This window comes from Cutaneotrichosporon cavernicola (genome assembly GCF_030864355.1).
Source record: "Cutaneotrichosporon cavernicola HIS019 DNA, chromosome: 3".
Lineage (NCBI taxonomy): Eukaryota > Fungi > Basidiomycota > Tremellomycetes > Trichosporonales > Trichosporonaceae > Cutaneotrichosporon > Cutaneotrichosporon cavernicola.
Window position 1 is genome coordinate 1,050,049 of NC_083395.1, and position 16,822 is coordinate 1,066,870.

Here is a 16,822-nt window from a genome sequence, read left to right on the forward strand (position 1 = left end):
CATCGTCAGGTTCCGCTCTGCAGCCTCATTACCTATGAATTCATTCGTTCATATTACGTTCGCACTCCTATCCCGACGTAAGGCCAAGGCGGATCAGTTGCTTGATGCCGGGCTATACAGTCAGCGAAGGTATCTCGTTCCAACTCACCGCCCAGTGGGCCACATCGGTCGTCGCGCTCGTCAACAAGTCCGTGTGCATGTGCATCGCATTGCTTGCGTCGCCCGTCTTGATCGCCTGCGTGATCTGGTTGATGCGGTCGACCGTGTTGTCTGGGACGCGGTCGTTGTTGAGCTCGTCATACAAGATGTTGAGGCGACGCTCAGTGTCCTCTATGACCTTCTTGACCGTACCAGCTGCGTTGGGGTTGACCACCTGCTTGACGCGCGCAAACTCGCTCGACAGCGCCTCGTACACGCGCTTCTCATTGTCACCCATGTGCGAGCGGTCACCCGGGGCTGGCGTTAGTGCTTGTTTGCGCGTGCTTCCCTGCCATTGGGACACTCACGGTGCATCGCCTTGAGTGGAGAGGGCGGGTTGGGCGGCGTCGGGCTATGCGAGGGCGGGCGCGGTCCTGCACGCCCCGGAGGAGGAGGACCAGCGCGCGCGCTGGGCGGAGGAGGGCCAGCCATGAGAGGCGGGGAGAACGAGCCCAGAGGCTGTGCCCGGTGCTCGGCCACTCCCTTACCAGGGCCAAGGGGCGACAGTGCGCGGGGAGGCGGTCCGGCCCTAACGCCTGGAGGAGGGCCTGCGCGGGGCGCCCCGCGGGGTGGAGGCGGGCCGGCCTTGGGCGGCGGGGCGTAATGCGGCGCGTGCTGCTGAGGAGGCGACTGGGCCGGCTGTCCAAACTGGGTAGGCGGCAGGCCGTACATCGGCTGCTGCGGGGACTGGCCGTAGGGCGACTGGGGTCCCAACGCGTTCTTCGCTGCCGACGGGGGCCGGGGACCACCCTTGGGAGGCGGTGGGAGTACCCCGGGGGGGCCGCCGCGAGGAGGCGGGGTCGAGCTGGGACCGGGAGGCGAGAAGGGGCCAGGGTGAGCCTGCGCTTGCTCCGACATCGGGAACGGTGAGGTGATGGGCTGAGGCTTGGGCGTCGACGTTGCCGAGCCGCGGTCACGTTTGGGAGGCGCCAGCGATGGTGCATCATTCCACCCCGGAATGTCACGGCGCTGCGATGCCGGCACGATGGCCTCCTTGTTCTCGGTGGCGCGAGGAGGGGGACCAAGTGGAGGGGCAGCAGGGGCAGCGGGTGCACCGTAGTTCGAGCCGCCGTAGGGGTTGTATGCCTGCGACTGGTCGTAGCCGTTCGAACCGAAGTTCGCGGCCGGCTGGAAGGTGTTGGCACCGTAAGCCGAGGGCTGGGTGTTGAATTGGCTCGAAGCGCCAGCACCGGGTGCAGGTGCGTAAGGATTCGAGGGAGCGGAGGTCGTAGCTGGACCGTACGGGCCAGCAGGCTGCGAAGACGGGGGAGGAGCGTAAGGGCCAGAGGTCGCGGGCGGAGCATAAGGACCAGAAGTCGGCGGAGGAGCGTACGGACCAGTAGATACGACGGGTGACGGCCCACGGGCAGGAGCAGGAGCAGGGCCAGGAGCAGGAGCACCGTAGGGGTTGCTCGGCTGGGCGTACGGCGACGTCTGCGAGGCGTAGGGAGAGGCAGACGCATACGGGCCCGAAGAGAAAGTAGGGGCGGGAGGGTAGCGGCTGCTGACCGACCCCGACGGCTTATGCCCCCTTGAGGTGGTCGGGCCAGCAGTGACCGGCTGAGCGCCGAAAGCGGTGGACGTCGACGCCGCAGCACTGTCAGGGATGCCAGCGGCGGTGAAGATGCGGCTGCGGGCCTTGTCAAACTGGTGACCATCAGAACCGCGGTAGTCCTTAGGAGTCATCTTGATGAACTTGGCAGCGACGTCGACGAGGCCCTGGGTGGCAAGCAGGTCGGCGTACTCGTAGAAGCGGTCGTAGAGACCCGCGAGAGCGTAGGTGCGCACAGCGGCCTCCTCGGGAGGGACAGTCGTGGTGAGTTCCTTGTCGACATAGCCAGTCGCCGCCTGGAAGGCCGCAACCTTCTCAATAAACGACTGCAGCGCATTGGCGTGGGCCGAGTAAAGGGGCGCCTTAGTGGCAGCCTCCTCCTCATGCATCTCGTTGATCCAGATCCCGACGACGTGCTCAAGGTTGCGGGCAGCGAGGTAGCAGAGCGTGGCGTCCTCGCGTGCGGCTTTGGCCTCGGCCTTGGTCTCGGGGCTGTCAGAGCCGCTGAGAAGCTGCCACTTGAACTGCAGACGGCGGCCGAGCTGGTCGACGAGGTTGGCAAAGTCTGCCTCCTTGGCGTAGGTGCAGAGGACGACAAACGCGACCTTCCACTCGGCGAGGTCGGCGTTTTGGACAATGTCCGCCAGGTCCTCTGTGACGATTGACTGGTACACGCGCAGGAAGGGGTGCGCCAGTGTGCGGCGGTTGAAGTACGCTTTTTGTGTGGACTGAAGAAGCTCCGGTCCACCGCGTACAGCGAGGAGAAGAGCGTCAGCGAATCGCTCGGACGCGAGACAGAGGTTGACGGCAGAATCAAAGTCGCCAAGGACGAGCGCCTGAGTGATGAGACGATCAGTGTCCGACTCTCCCGAAGGATAAATGCGGAATACGTTCTCCTTGATCGACTCCGAGCGCACAGACGACGGGGCGGAGCCGACAATGGCAGCGACCGACGAGTTAGCGGGCTGGTTGAGGTGCGGGATTATCGAGCCGAACTGACGGCTGCGCAGCGAGCCCGCGGCCATCGACGAGAAGAAGTCGGTGTCACCTCCGACGTCAGCTGGGGTAACCGGGCGGTCGTCACTGGCGGCGAAGAGGGAGCTGGTCGACTTGGCATCGGGAGTCTTGTCGCCAGCCTCCGACATGGGGTCCTTGATCTCCGACGTGGGGGTGGTATCACCCTCGGTGGCTTCGGGCGGCTCCTCGACTATCGTCGGGACAAGCTTCTTGACAAGCTCGTCGACTTGGCGCGCAAGGTCCTCCTTGGAGAAACCGAGGAGGCTCACCAACTCGTCGCGCGAGTGAGCCTTGAATAACGACTGGAGTGCCTTCCACGACGGGTTCTCGGCCTTGGAGGTGGTGAACTCGGAGAGCTTGTCCTTGTCTCCCGCGATCTCATCGAGCTTCTTAGCGCGGTCAATGATCGTCTCCTCCGTCACTACATTGCGGAGGTGAACGACGCTGCTCTGGTGCTTACCAGCAGCCGATGGAAGGTTAGACACGGTGGCGAGAACACCGCCGTAGCCCCAGGACGCGGTGCACGGGCGGTACATCCACTTTGGCGCTTGGGTGAGCGACTGGGCGTTGGTCTTGTCGTCCGACGTGGTGGTCGAGCCGAGGTTGGCAAAGATGTCGTCGACGGTGGCGTCGGCTGCCAGCTTGTTCTCCTCCGGCTCCTTGGGGCCCGTCGACTGGAGCGAGTTGATACCAATGTGGCCGTCGAACGACGCAACGGCGAGAAGGTTGGGGTTGCTGGGGCACCAGGCGGTCTCGAACGACCAGTCGGTGGTCGGAGCGAGCTCGCCGACGATCTCGCCAGACTGGGGGTTCCACAGAATCGTGCGGTTGTCTTTGCCACACGACGCCAGCAGGTCGGCGTCCTCCCTGCACCAGGCCACGGAGAGGACACCCTTGGTGTGGCCCGAGAGGATGCGCTCCGGGGCACGGGTGTTGCGGAGGTCCCACATCATGACGATGGGCGACTCGTCGTCCTCGGACGCAGTCACTAGGCGCGTCGCTTGATCAGGGTGCCAGCAGAGGTCGCTCATGCCGCGACGCTTGCCGATCTGCGTGCCAGCACGGCCAGACATGTGGTCGCCCTTGGCAGCGCCGCCGCCATACTGGAGAGCGGCGATCTCCTTGCTGTGACGGAGATCCCAGATCGAAGTGAAACCCGACGACGAAGAAGCAGCAAAGACGCTTGCAACGCTTGGGTTCCACGCCAGCGAAGTGATCTCGCCAAGCTTGGTCGAGACGGGACCAGGTGGAATCGGGTCACCCAGGCTGTCGAGGTTGTGGATGTAGAGCTGGCGTGAGAGCCTGCTGTGTATCAGCCTACCTCAGCATTGACGCCGCCCGAAAGGAGGAGGTTCTTCTTGATGGGGTTCCAGTGGAGACCGCGGACGGGGCCCGTGTGCTTGTCATTCTTGTAGATGAGCGCGTCCTCGCCCGCAAAGATCTTGACGGGGTCGTAGAGGCAGACCTCGCCCGCCTCGAGGCCGGCAGCGATGATGCCGCGGCCGCTGGCGGACGCCTCGGGCTGCGACCAGGCGAGTCTGTTAAAGCTGATCATCAGTCCCAATTCCGGCAGGCGACTCACCGGCTCGAGACTGTGACACTGCCCTTTGGGCCTGCGCCTTGTCCACCGAGCGAGTAGCCCTGCGACTCAGTACCGTCGCGCTCGTAGAGCTTGGGTGCCCAGATCTCCAGCTGCGAGTCGTTGGAGAAGCTCTCGTCAAGTGCGCCCGCAACCGCACCAGTGACGATGAGGGGCTCAGAAGCGGAGGAAGGGTCCCAGGCGAAGGTCGCCGTGCGCGCGATGTCCTTGAGCTTCATGCTGCCGGACGTGCGGGTGGGGGGGGGGGGGGGGAGGTTGAAAGGAAGGGGAGGGGGAGGCGATTGCCTGGGAGATGTGGGTGTGTGTAGATGGAGAGATGAGTTCTTTAGCAAGTTACAGTTATATCGACGTGGTGTCGTGACGTTGGACAACTGAGCTGATCAACTCGGGCGCGCTGGGCACAAGGCGGGCGGTCACTCTCGGCGCTAGGTGGGGAGGGTGCATCGCTGGCATGTTGGTATTAACTTAGTACCACGCGTCATCTGCGCGCCTATTCTCGTTTAATTATCTAAATGGGGAGGAATAGATTCAAATTCTAGGCATGCGTTGGGTCATCCAGTCCTTCCTAGATTTCGATGAAACGCCTAACTTCCACGTGTCTCACAGGGTGAGTGCCGAGTATCGTGCCTGGACAAAAGTTCGCGACCACTGGGCAACTTGATCCCAGCACTATCTCGAGCCACAACATCCACTACGATATAGCCATGGCCGACCCCTTCTTCCAGTCGACAAAGAAGCGCAAGCGCCCATCCAACAACGCGCGAGGAAGCGGCCCCTCACGCGTTCCTCACGCTTCCCAGGAGCAGGTTAAGGCCGCGCGGGACGAGGAGCTCTCTTCGGGCGATGAGGGTGGTCTCGAGGCGATCGACGACATCGACTTCCAGAAGGACCGGATGCCGCACACTCTCGACGACGCCGACTTTGTCGATGCCAACGAGACTGCAGCAGAGAAGCGTGTCCGCCTCGCTCGCGGCTATCTCGACAAGGTTCGGGCAGAGGTGGCGGCGCAGCGCGAGACGGGCGACTATGATGCTGAGGAGATTGACCGCGAACTGATTGCCGGCCGTTTAAGGCAAGAGGTGGTGCGTATTAAGGCTGAGGGATAAAGAAGAGGATAGGAGGCTGACTGCAGGACGAGGCGGAGGGGCGCATCCACCGGTTCTACTCTGCCGCCGAGTCCAGCGGGAGTCGCTTCCAGAGCACGCAGCACCCCCCGACTGGGATCGCGATGACGGCCGCGGGACCAATTTACACGTCAATGAAGAACGGGTCTGTTCTCCGGTTCGATCGGGAGACACTGGCACACAGCACGCTGCGCGCCGAGGGCGGCGGACACAAAGGCGCGGTGCTGTGTATCGCGGCAAGTGAGGACGGCAAGTGGGTCGTGACGGGCGGACAGGACAAGATTGTGGGCGTGTGGGACATGTCTAGTGACGAGCCGCGGTGGGCCGCTGGCATGCGGGGACACAAGGACGCCGTGAGCGTGAGTTCCATCCCATCTGCGCAATATAGCTAATGACAGTCCGTGGTGATTCCGCCACTTTCCAACGCTTCGGCGCACGTCCTCTCGGCATCGCTGGGCCGCCACCTCACCCTTCACTCCCTCTCAACCTTGAGCGCACTGGATACCTTCTTTGGACACCAGGACTCGATCACGAGCGTCTCGGCACTCAAGCCTACCACGTGTGTCACGGCCGGCAGCCGCGACCGCACCTGCCGCTGGTGGAAAGTCGAGGAGGAGGTGCAGCTCGTCCTTCGCAGCGGCGGCAAGACCAAGGCAGACGGGCGCGAGTTCTTTGAGGGATCTGTTGACGTCGTTTGCGCACTTGACGACTCTCATTTCGTCAGCGGTGGCGACTCGGGCACTCTTGCGCTCTGGAGTACGGGCAAGAAGAAGCCGCAGTTCTCGCACCACCTCGCGCACGGCTTGGATACCGAGGGACGCAACCTCTTCCCGTCCACGGTCGAGCCTAGCCCGCGCTGGATCACGGCGCTTGCTGCCATCCGCGGGACAAACCTCGTCGTGAGTGGGTCGTGGGACGGCCGGATACGCTTCTGGGCTATCGACCGCAACCTGAGGACTTTCAAGCCTGCGGGAGAAATTGCCGTTGACGGCTTCATCAACGACATCCAGATCCTCGCGCTCCCGGAGGGTGTGGTACTCGTCGCGGCAGTTGGCAAGGAGCCACGCCTGGGACGATGGTTGACACTCGACCGGGCCAAGAACGGCGTGTTTGTGGCCAAGATCGACCTCACGATGGCCGAGGAGGACGAAGAGTAAATCATTAGAGCAGTTGTGTTTATCCCATGCATAGTTGGAGATCAGTACGGTGCGGTGAACCTGGTGTCCTGGCGGCATGGAACAACCTGCCCACCGCCGTCGAGCCCACGACAGCGATCGAGGGCTGCCCGGTTTGACAATGTACATGCAACGCTACAATGATGAAATGGGATGATGCTTTCAGGAATAGCGGATGAAATGAGTAGAGAGGAGAGGATGCTACCACAATGTTAATCGGCAAGGAGACTGGTGTACCGACGCACAGGCCGCCACGCCATGTCACGAGTTGTTTGTGATGCTTGGCACGCAGAGGCTTTTGAGGACCAAGCGTAGGCGGCGATGCGTTCCCGCACTTACAGGCGCCAGCTTACGACGCGCGAGTGCATTCATCGCTTCTGCCCAGCCGCGACGACGGTGTTCCTGGTACTGAGTGTTAGTACCGCTTGGCTCTGACATCCTGCTTCTGGCACACGTGTCCAAGGCCCTACTGGCCTCTGGTATGATATCGGCTCGGCCACCCAACCCGGAGCCAACGCGCTACAGCGCCACATCGCCCCATCCACAGCACAGACCATCGGCTCGGGGTCCCGATATAGGCGTGACGTCCGCTCAGATCGTCTCCGACCTCGGACTTGCCTCTACCCTCAAGCTCGGACGGACGGTGCTTGCACACCTTCCTTCCGTTGCCTGGCAGTGCCTTGCCTTGTATTCTCCAGAACCAGAGTCAGATCTAGAACCCACTCACAGGTTGTCAATGTATGTTCCCAGAAACTCGTTGTCCTTTTTGAGCTTGTCTGTCTCGCCCTCGACCTCGGTGATGCGGACCAGGAGGCCACGCAGGCCGTCGCGGAGCGACACGATCTCCTTGAGTGCCTTCTCCTTTGCGAGTGCGGACTGGACCGTGGGTTCAGATGTGGGAACGGATGAAGGCGGGGCACCCCAGGCGCCCGCAAGCTCGCGGTCGAGGTCGTTCATCGCGTTGACGTTGACGAAGAATGAGGAATGGAAACTGTGGAGTTTCGAGTTGTAAAGCCAGTCATGGTTGATCTTGGTGGAGGCAACTTGTCCATATTACCAGATATACCAATGAGAGGATGGGACTAGCCCTATAGCCCTAATGATATTATAATGTTTTAATAAGGGTTAGTAGGGTGAGAAACCCTAGATTTGTGTTCCATGTATCTCGTAATGACCCCCTCTCAGGCCGAGTCTCAACTTCTGACCATTGCTTTGCTCGATTTGCCCAACCCCTCTCTCCATGTTCTCCATGCTCTCATATTCTCCAGCTGCCACTTGGTCGATAGCCACATATACATACGTTCCGCGCCCGCTTAGACCTCTTCTTTCCATTACCTTGCCCCTGTTCTCAAGCCTCCAGTCCCACAGTTCTGGCAGTGATCCTAAGATCCTAGGAGTGCTTTTGGTTGCGGTCCCGCGGTGAATGGGATCCACGCCAATGTACGGATTTGGTTTGTCGGGTGGGACCTGAAGTGACCGATTCCAAGCAATCCAGGCATTCTTGTCAAGAGCTCCTGGTCTCTCTTACTAAATCACCCTGACTTTAAGGGGGAAGGAAGCTCTTGGGCGCGCGCCGTGTCACCTGGCTTCCAAAGCTCTAGCCTAGCTCAACTGTACACTTGAATGCACTATATGTTGACGATGACTCTAAACGGAACCCATGAACCTATACGACATTCCAAAAGTCTTAAGTTATCCAGGAGCTAGGTGGTAAAGGATTGAGGAAAGTGGGAAACTGGGTTGAGGGGGTTGAGGGTTTGCCGGCGTCTTCCCTGTTGCATCTTTCGAGACACGCTACACGACACGCGCGCAACTGTTCCCTTTGGACATTGTACACGCACCAAATCCGCCTCCTTCCCTCGTTACCCCCCTTAACCCCCTACACTTTGATAGAACTGATCCCATCCAGGCCATCCATCCCATCATCCATTTGATTGATCTCATTACAACTTGCTCTCGGTCTTCCTCCACTCCAAACTCTACTTTAAACCATCACTTGGTGCACTCCCCTCCTACTCCTCATCCTAATCCTACTCCCTGTCACTTCTCAGTTGACCTTGGCCCCTCACCATCACGGCCTCGTGCACGTTAATTTACATTCCCTTGTCTCTCCTGCCCTTCGGCACCTTTCTTGCCCTCGTCCATTCATTTCCCTTGGGATCGCGCTCAAACCTCCTCGCCAACACCCTCCCTCCTTTCTTCCTTCTTCTCTCGATTAGACCTCCCCACCGCACACGCTCGACACAGACCACGGCGCGGCGCGTAGCGCTCGCAAGCCGCCATGTCCAACTTCTTCACCGCGACCTTATCCGGCAAGGGCTCACGCGGGGACAAGTCCAAGTCACGAGGGAGCGCGCGCACGTCGGCCTCGTCAACAGCCTCGCACGCCACCTCACCGACAGACCTCTCCCAGTCAAAGCTCTTTGACCAACATCCATCGCGCGCGCAACCTGCCTCTGGGTCACATGGTCTCGGCGTCAACCTCGCCCCAGCACCACAACACGACAACGCATCGAGCTCGAACATTGACATTGGCCGCGAGTTCGGTGCTGCGCACTCGCCAGGTCGCCTCCAGGCAGGAAGCATCAAGCACCAGATGTCCAACACGTCGCTGTCCCCGCGCAAGGGCTCGGACAACATGTCAATACGTTCCGTGTCGTCGACAATGAGCGCCAACCCGTTGCAGCGGCCCAACGACGAGTTGGGTAGATACCCCTCGATCACGCGCGTAACACAGCCCCAAGCTGAACGGTTGCCCAACGGCAGTCGAGCTATCCCCACGGGCAACTCGGCGCCTCTCTCTGGTCCGCCATCAGCCTATACTCAGCCATACTCGACCACGCACAACACACCACCTTCCCACTCGACCTCACACACTCCTCCCCCCCATCAACATCAGTCGTCTGGCACCCCGCCACCTAACGCTTCTTCGTCACAGGGCTCTGTCCACCCCCCAACCTCTTACTCGACTTCTTCGTCCTTGGCGTACGCGTCTTCTCAATCTCAACCCCGCACCACGTCCTCGCCTGCGCCGTCGAACTATGCGCCGTCGAGCTATGCGCCGTCGACTTACACACCCTCGATCTACACGCCGTCCATCGCCTCGCAGTCTACAACCAAGTTGACGGACGAGTTCAACTTCCCGCGGCCGCCAGACGAGGAGGTTGAGCAACGCTTCTTAGAGCTTGTGCGCAACCGCGATCTCGACCACGACCTCATGGGCTCACCTGTGCCTTCGTTGTCGTCGCGGACGACAAAGTCCCGCGGCGCACAGCGATCATCGACGCAGACGATCTCGGCCGGCGCGCGTGCGACAACAACGTTGTCGATCAGCACCAAGTGGCAAATGGTCGAAGCCGAGGCGCGCCAACAGTGGGAGAAGAGGAAGAAGCAGCAGAAGCACCTGTTATCTGAAGGCCTCAAGACTGGGCGCGGAAGGAAACCTGTCGAGGTGACCATTTCCAGAGACAGCCCCGAGTGGTTCATCCGCAAGGTGCTCGACAACCAGCTCACTCACCAGGACCTGGTGACGCTGGGCGTCAGTCTCCGCACCTTCCCGTTGGAGTGAGTGTCCTGCGCGAAGTCCACACTGACGTGCAGTTGGATTAAGGACTTCATGGCCTTAAAGGGCCTGGTCGTCATGTCCAACTATCACAATACGTTGACGCACCGACGCAGCAAGTCTGGGCCAGATGTCGACATGGAGCTGGAACTTCTTAAGTGTCTACGAACAGCCATGAACAACAAGGTGGGTCACGACACGCCTCCTGAGACGTCCACTAACATCGCAGTATGGCCAGGAGGAGGCTATCAACTCGCCTCAGGTCATCTACGCAATCGGACAGTCGCTCGTGTCCGCACATCCGTCGTGCCGTAAGGTCGCAGGCGAGATCCTGGTGGACTTTGCCTATCTCGACAACGCTAGCAGCGACCGCGTGGGGCTGTCTATCGTGTTACGAGCCTTCGAGCAACTACAGGCACAGTACAACCAGCAGGTCGGCGTGTCGAAGAAGGTGTCCAAGTTCGAACGCTGGATCCGACAGAATGAGGAATTCGCGCTCAGCAGGGGTCGCATGGGCAGCACCGTCGGACAAGGCCCGCTCGTCAAGGGCATGGACAACCAGCAGCTCATAGAGTACTTTGTGAGTGCTACTGTCTGGCCTCTGGCTGACTCTGCAGGAAATCATCGTGTTCCTCATCTCGGGGCTCGTCTCAGCGACCGATCTGCGTACGCGCATGTCTGTCCGCGGTCAACTAGACATGGCTGGGGTCGCCGCTTTGCTTGAGACGATCAAGGACTGGAGAGAACCGAGGCTCCTACGACACCTCGAGCAGTTCTACGAGGAGGAGGAGGCCGACCGCAAGGAGTTTCTCGAACAACAAGCTATGGCGCAGGTTGAGACAATGCGGAACCCCGAGGAGATGGTGCGTGCCCTTTTGGACAAAACAAAGGGTACCAAGGCGAGCGCGTATCTGCTCAACACGTTCCGTCACATGCTCCTCATCAAGGAGGAGGGCGACGAGCGCATCCGCTTCTTCCAGCTCATCGACCAGCTCATCCAGAGTATAGTCATGCACGACTCGCCAGACCTCAACCAGGACTTTGCGCGTGCCTTCGGGATCTCGGTCTCCCAGCTGATGGGCAAGTTTGTTGATCAACAACAACTCGAGAAGGTGGAGGTCGAGAACAAGCAGCTCAAGTCTGATCTGGCGGGGCTCAATCGCGAGAAGCAGGACCTCCTCGATGAGATGGCTGAGGGCAACCAGAGCCTGGTTGACCGCCTCAGAAAACAGATTGCGGACCTCCAGAAGAAGCTCAGCAGTGCGCGCGCAGCATGGGAGAGCTCCGAGGACACCAGGAAGCGTGAGAAGGCTGATTACGAGACGCGCATCGCCGAGCTGGAGCTGTACATCCAGGAGCTGTTCAACATGCTGCGCGAGACCAACCATCTTGACCAGGTTCAGGCGATGACCGACGGCCCGATCGACCGTCAGAAACTCATCCACGATCTCCGCGAGCAGTGGGAGCGTAAGAAGACCATCCGCAAGCTTGAGGGTGGTGGCAACCGCAAGAAACCGACACGTTCCAACACCATGACGACCATTGACACTGTTGAGACCGAGAGCTCATTCGGCGACGACGTCATCGAGGACTATGAGGACGGACAAGTCTTCCACGCTCACGAGGAGCGCTTCCAGACATCGGACCCCCGCTTCTTCGACTCCACTCGGAGACGGTCGTCTCATGGCAAGTCGCTTTCCAACCAGACTGCCATGTCAGGGACTCAGTTTATGGACGCCGAAGAAGAACGGGTACGCTCGCATATCGAGGACTCGTTGGTCCGCGGCGTGGACCGAGTGGTGAGTGTCCTGTGTCGGCCTAAACTCACTCAACAGGCTCCAATGCGGGTGTCGAATGCCGGCTTCCGGAGCACGCGTGGTGATGGCCACCGCCGGGGAGGCGCGACAAACGCTCCTCCTGTGCGGGAGAAGTCGATCTTGAGAACCAACTGGAAGAAGGCCTCAATCCCGCCTCGTTTCCTCGAGGAGATACGGTACGGTGCGCTGCAGAGGCAGCAGCGCAGTGTGTCGGCACCGATGAGCGGCCGCGCGTCAGTCCAAAACGTCGTCAACTTGGACGAGGACGCGCCCGACTTCCTGCTGGCATTGCAAGCTGATCCTTTGCTGTCGAAGGTGTACCGGGCGGACCCAGCTGTTGCCGCTGCTCTCCGTCAGGACCCCGCCGTCGTGGCGGCGCTGCGCGTTGACCCCACGGTCGCCGCGTCTCTCATCGATACAGGCGTCGGCATGTCACCTCTGGACGACCAACAGCCGTCTCCGCGGGACTCCAAAATGTCCAACACCGTGCGGCCAAACCCCGAGCTTGCAGCGGCCCTGCGGGGAGAGGGCGATTCCAGCCTTGCGCAGGCCGTTCGCGCCGACCCCACCGTCTCAACCGCTGTCCGCGCTGAGTCGGCCATCTCCGCTGCTGTCCGCGCCGACCCGGAGCTGGCTGCGGCTCTTCGTGGCGAGGGCACCTCGCCTCTCGCTGAGGCTGTGCGGCGCGACCCGACCGTGGCGACTCCTGTGTCAGTCGACTCTAAGGCGTTGCGCGGGGAGGGAGAGTCACCGCTTGCCCGGGCAGTTCGCGCGGACCCAGCTCTGGGCCCTGCTCTGCGCGGCAAGGGCGACTCGCCGCTTGCTCAGGCTGTTCGCGTCCCTTTCACAACGCGTGCAGTCCCTCAGAACAGCGAGCTGGCAACAGCTCTTCTTGGGGAGGGCAACTCTGCTCTTGCCCAGGCTGTTCGCGCCGACCCGGCGGTCTCCGCAGCTGTCCGTGCAGACTACGCGGTTTCGGCTGCCGTGCAGGCTGACCCCGAGCTGGCAGCTGCGCTCCGCGGAAAGGGCGAATCCCCCCTCGCACAGGCTGTGCGCTCAAACCCGGAGATCGCCACTGCTGCTCGAGCCGACCAGGAGCTTGTCGCTGGGCTGCGCGGCAAGGGCGACACTCCTCTCGCAAAGGCTGTCCGGATGTCCATTGCCTCCACTGTGGCTTCGACCGCAGCTTCCTCCACCGAGTCCAGCGGAGGATTGACCGAACTGTCTACTGCGGCGTCTTCGGTACCATCAGCCGGCTCCCGCGACCATTCGAAGCTTATCGCCGAGGGCGACTCGTCGTTGGCGCGTGCTGTGCGCTCCATACCAGCGCTGGGTGCGGAGCTGCAGGGCCGGGGCGACTCGCCCCTTGCGCAGGTCATCCGTACCGAGCCCATACCTCCGCGGTCTCCATCGATCTCGATCGCTGCCGCTGGTCGTCTCGCTGACCCTGGGGCTCTCCGTGGCGAGGGCGACTCGCCCCTCGCGCGTGCCGTCCGTGCCGACCCGCAAATGGCTGCGGGCCTGCGCGGCGAGGGCGAGTCGATTCTCGCTCAGGCAGTCCGCGCCGAGCCCATCGTGCTGGCCGCAGCTCGCAGCGACCCGGAGATGGCAGCAGCCCTGCGCGGCGAAGGCGCGTCGATACTCGCGCTGGCTGTGCGCGCCGACCCGTCCGTCTTCTCCGCTGTGCGCGCGCAAGCTGCGTCCGTGGCGGCCCGTCGCAAGGCGTCCATTCCCCACGGTGCGCTCAACTTCGCTACTGGCGGCTTCAGCATCTCTGCCACTGGAGACGTCTTGGACGACCTGGAGGAGGTGTCCCCCGGTGAACCCGGGTCGGCTGTGTCTCCCCAGATAAGCCTGCGCGGCCTGCCTCTGCCACCAGCTGCACGGCCCGGCGGCATGTCATCAAAGGAGTCGTTTGCATCCCAGGTCCTCACTCGTGCACGTACTGTGCGTGGCGGATCCAGCGAGCCAGATGACTACATGCCAAACGCGTTGCCTCCAATGCCTACCGTGGACGAATCGGACGAGGTGCGCGCTGTCGCGGCACACGCGGCTGAACAGGCACAGCAGAACGACGAGGCGTCATCGGGAGAGGACGTGGGGACGACCGTGCCAAAGGCTCCTGGAGCTGTAGTGGCCCCAGCATCCGGGGCACCACCACCACCACCACCACCACCACCACCACCACCACCCCCACCACCCCCACCACCCCCACCACCGCCTCCGCCGCCTCCGCCTCCGCCCCCGCCTCCTCCCCCTCCAGGCCGTGGGCCCGCGTTGTTGTCCGAGCTCGCCGCTAGACTCCCAGACCCCAGCAGCGTCGCACCAGCACCTCCACCTCCGCCACCGCCACCGCCACCTCCCGGCGGAATGCCTGGTCGTCCTGGAGGGCCGCCTGGCATGGGAGGTATGGCGGGATTGCTTGCCGGTATCCGCGGCGGCGTCAACCTCAACAAGGCAGGTGGTGCGCCCAAAAAGATCACTCCACCACCGCCACCACCTCCGGGGTCTTTCGGCACGATCTCTCGCGCGCCCGGCGCTCCTATCGGCGCGCTGCTCCATGGCGTCAACGACTCACGCAAGCACGTTGCGAACATGGCGTCGGGACGGATGAAGCAGCTCCAATGGGACAAGGTGGCCAAAGGACAACTTAACAACACTGTCTGGGCTACTCCCGAACAGGTCTCTGTCGAAGAGGAACTTGTGCAGCGCATGAAGGCCGCCAATCTTTGGTCAGACATCGAGAACGAGTTCAAGGCCAAGGAGATTCTCTTGAATGCGGTGAAGAAGAAGAAGGAGAACGAGCTGCTCAGTGTCCTATCGCCAGACCTCCGCAAACGCATCGAGATTCTCATGGCTGGCAGCCTCGCTAAGAACTTTAAGGAGCCCGAGAAACTCAGCGAAGCCATCGCCAACTTCAATAGCGAGCTGTGTTCCGAGACGTTCTTGCACGAGCTGCAGGGTGTGCTTCCCAACGACGACGAGGTAGGTTGAGATGCTGATACGTAGCTGATAACAGCGCGGCAAGCTTCTGACACACTCTGCCGATTCGCCAGCCGAGTTGGAGCGTCTGCACCCGGCCGATCGCCTTATGGTCCGGCTCATTCAAGTGCCCCACTTGGCCGACCGCGTCAAGGGCATGCTCTTCCAGGTCAGATTCCAAGGCAACATTGATCTCTTGCAGCAGAGTCTCGACCTCCTCATCGTGGCCTGCCACGACCTCCGCAACGCCAAGCTGTTCCACCAGCTACTCAATGTCATCCTCACAATGGGCAACTACCTCAACGGCACTAACTTTGCTGGTGGCGCGTACGGCTTCAAGATTGGTTCGATCAACAAGCTTGTGGACACCAAATCCACCAACGGCCAGAATCTGCTGCATTTCCTTGAGCGCACGGTCTCGACACACTTCCCCGAGCTTGACGGCTTCCTCGATGAGCTGGCCAAGCCGTCTGACGCGAACCGCGTCAACTTTACGGACATGCAGGGCCAGTCCAAGACAATGCTCACCGAGATCCGAGCGATCCGCTCGTCGCTTGAGGACAACTTCCAGGACTCGACCGATGGATATGCGCGCAAGATGTTCCGCTTCTCTGCCACAGCTGAGGAGGACCTCCAGAGCCTCCGCGACGACATTGTCAACGCGGAGAAGGGCCTGCGCGACGTCGAGAACTACTATGGCGAGGGCGACGAGCACGGTCGACCGATGCAGAGCCAAGAGTTCTTCGGCATCTTCCGGACGTTCACGTCTTCGTACAAGGTAAGGCGAGCGTATCCACCAAAGCTAACCCCAGTTCTGTCGCCAGCAGAACGTCGCACGTGCCGAGGAAATCGCGCTGCGCGAGCGCCGTGCTGCTGCCCGCGCTGCCCTCACACCACAGCCTACTGGCGCGCCGACCGAGACGAACCTCATCGACACGCGCCTGCAGCGCCTCAAGTTGGAGGGCACGCCGCGTATCCGCCGCGAGCGTCGCCAACCCGCTCCCCCGCCGTCGCCGCTGCCCGCCAACATGGACTTCACCGACTTCATGTTGCCCAACAGCCAGTCAGAAAACGTCGACTTTGGGTCGTTGGCGCAGCAGATGATGGCAAATCTGTCGGGCGGCGGCATCGACTCGCTCGCCACAGTAGAGCCGGTTGTGGCGCGCAACCCGGCTTCCCCAATCCCAGTAAGACAAGCCACTAACGGCTCGCTTCTTGGCGAACTCCCGGAACAACCCCATGAGGACGAGCCGAGGTCCCGGCCGACGAGCAGCAGCGAGCAGCTCAGGATAGACCTGAGCACGCCGCTGAAGCGCGCAAGCATATCCTCCCTCCGCTCGAGCCAGCGGCTGAGTGTGCACACCACACTCTCGTCGGCAAGCGAGCCCCCAGAAGTAGAAGTTGAGCAGCCGAGCGACGACTCGTACGACGAATCGAACGACGAAGCGTTCGCCACACCAGAGAACAGGCCATCCTCGATCTTCGAGACACTGGCTGCGAGCGATGTGGAAGACGAGGACCAGACCGAGGGGGAGGACACGGTGGGCGATGAGACAATCCTCGCCGAACTGCCGCCATCCCCATCCCAGATTATGTGATGATAGTCTCTTGTACATAGTACCCAGCATCTTGTCCACCCCAGTAATGAACTTTCCGGAATGCATGGTTATTGGTTTCGTGTCAGGTGCGTGGGCTGTTCGTTGGCTGGGTAATTCTGGGCAGGACCTGGGTGGGAGGGCCTCCACCGGAGCATCTCCACATTGTTGACGCGTCACTCGAACTGTCTTTCCACATC

The 16,822-nt window shown here is 61.4% G+C and overlaps 4 protein-coding genes across 4 annotated transcripts; 2 read left to right on the forward strand and 2 right to left on the reverse strand.

The window, feature by feature from the left end:
* Nucleotides 1-67: 67 nt before the first annotated feature.
* Nucleotides 68-4,585, reverse strand: SEC31 (uncharacterized protein; the record flags this gene model as incomplete). Its single annotated transcript, XM_060598843.1, has 5 exons — nt 68-112; nt 149-456; nt 507-4,056; nt 4,089-4,314; nt 4,350-4,585. 5 exons carry the CDS (start codon nt 4,583-4,585, stop codon nt 68-70), a joined length of 4,365 nt encoding a protein of 1,454 aa, XP_060455596.1.
* A 486-nt stretch (nt 4,586-5,071) lies between these two features.
* RRP9 (uncharacterized protein) lies at nt 5,072-6,648 on the forward strand (the record flags this gene model as incomplete). Its single annotated transcript, XM_060598844.1, has 3 exons — nt 5,072-5,449; nt 5,500-5,850; nt 5,890-6,648. The coding sequence occupies 3 exons, from the start codon at nt 5,072-5,074 to the stop codon at nt 6,646-6,648; spliced, it is 1,488 nt and encodes a 495-aa protein (XP_060455597.1).
* Nucleotides 6,649-7,034: 386 nt separating this feature from the next.
* Nucleotides 7,035-7,623, reverse strand: CcaverHIS019_0304030 (uncharacterized protein; the record flags this gene model as incomplete). The annotated part of the gene is made up of 2 exons (XM_060598846.1): nt 7,035-7,074; nt 7,394-7,623. The coding sequence occupies 2 exons, from the start codon at nt 7,621-7,623 to the stop codon at nt 7,035-7,037; spliced, it is 270 nt and encodes an 89-aa protein (XP_060455598.1).
* A 1,324-nt stretch (nt 7,624-8,947) lies between these two features.
* On the forward strand, nt 8,948-16,625 carry CcaverHIS019_0304040 (uncharacterized protein; the record flags this gene model as incomplete). The annotated part of the gene is made up of 7 exons (XM_060598847.1): nt 8,948-10,230; nt 10,267-10,414; nt 10,458-10,808; nt 10,846-12,027; nt 12,064-15,030; nt 15,065-15,805; nt 15,840-16,625. The coding sequence occupies 7 exons, from the start codon at nt 8,948-8,950 to the stop codon at nt 16,623-16,625; spliced, it is 7,458 nt and encodes a 2,485-aa protein (XP_060455599.1).
* Nucleotides 16,626-16,822: the final 197 nt, after the last annotated feature.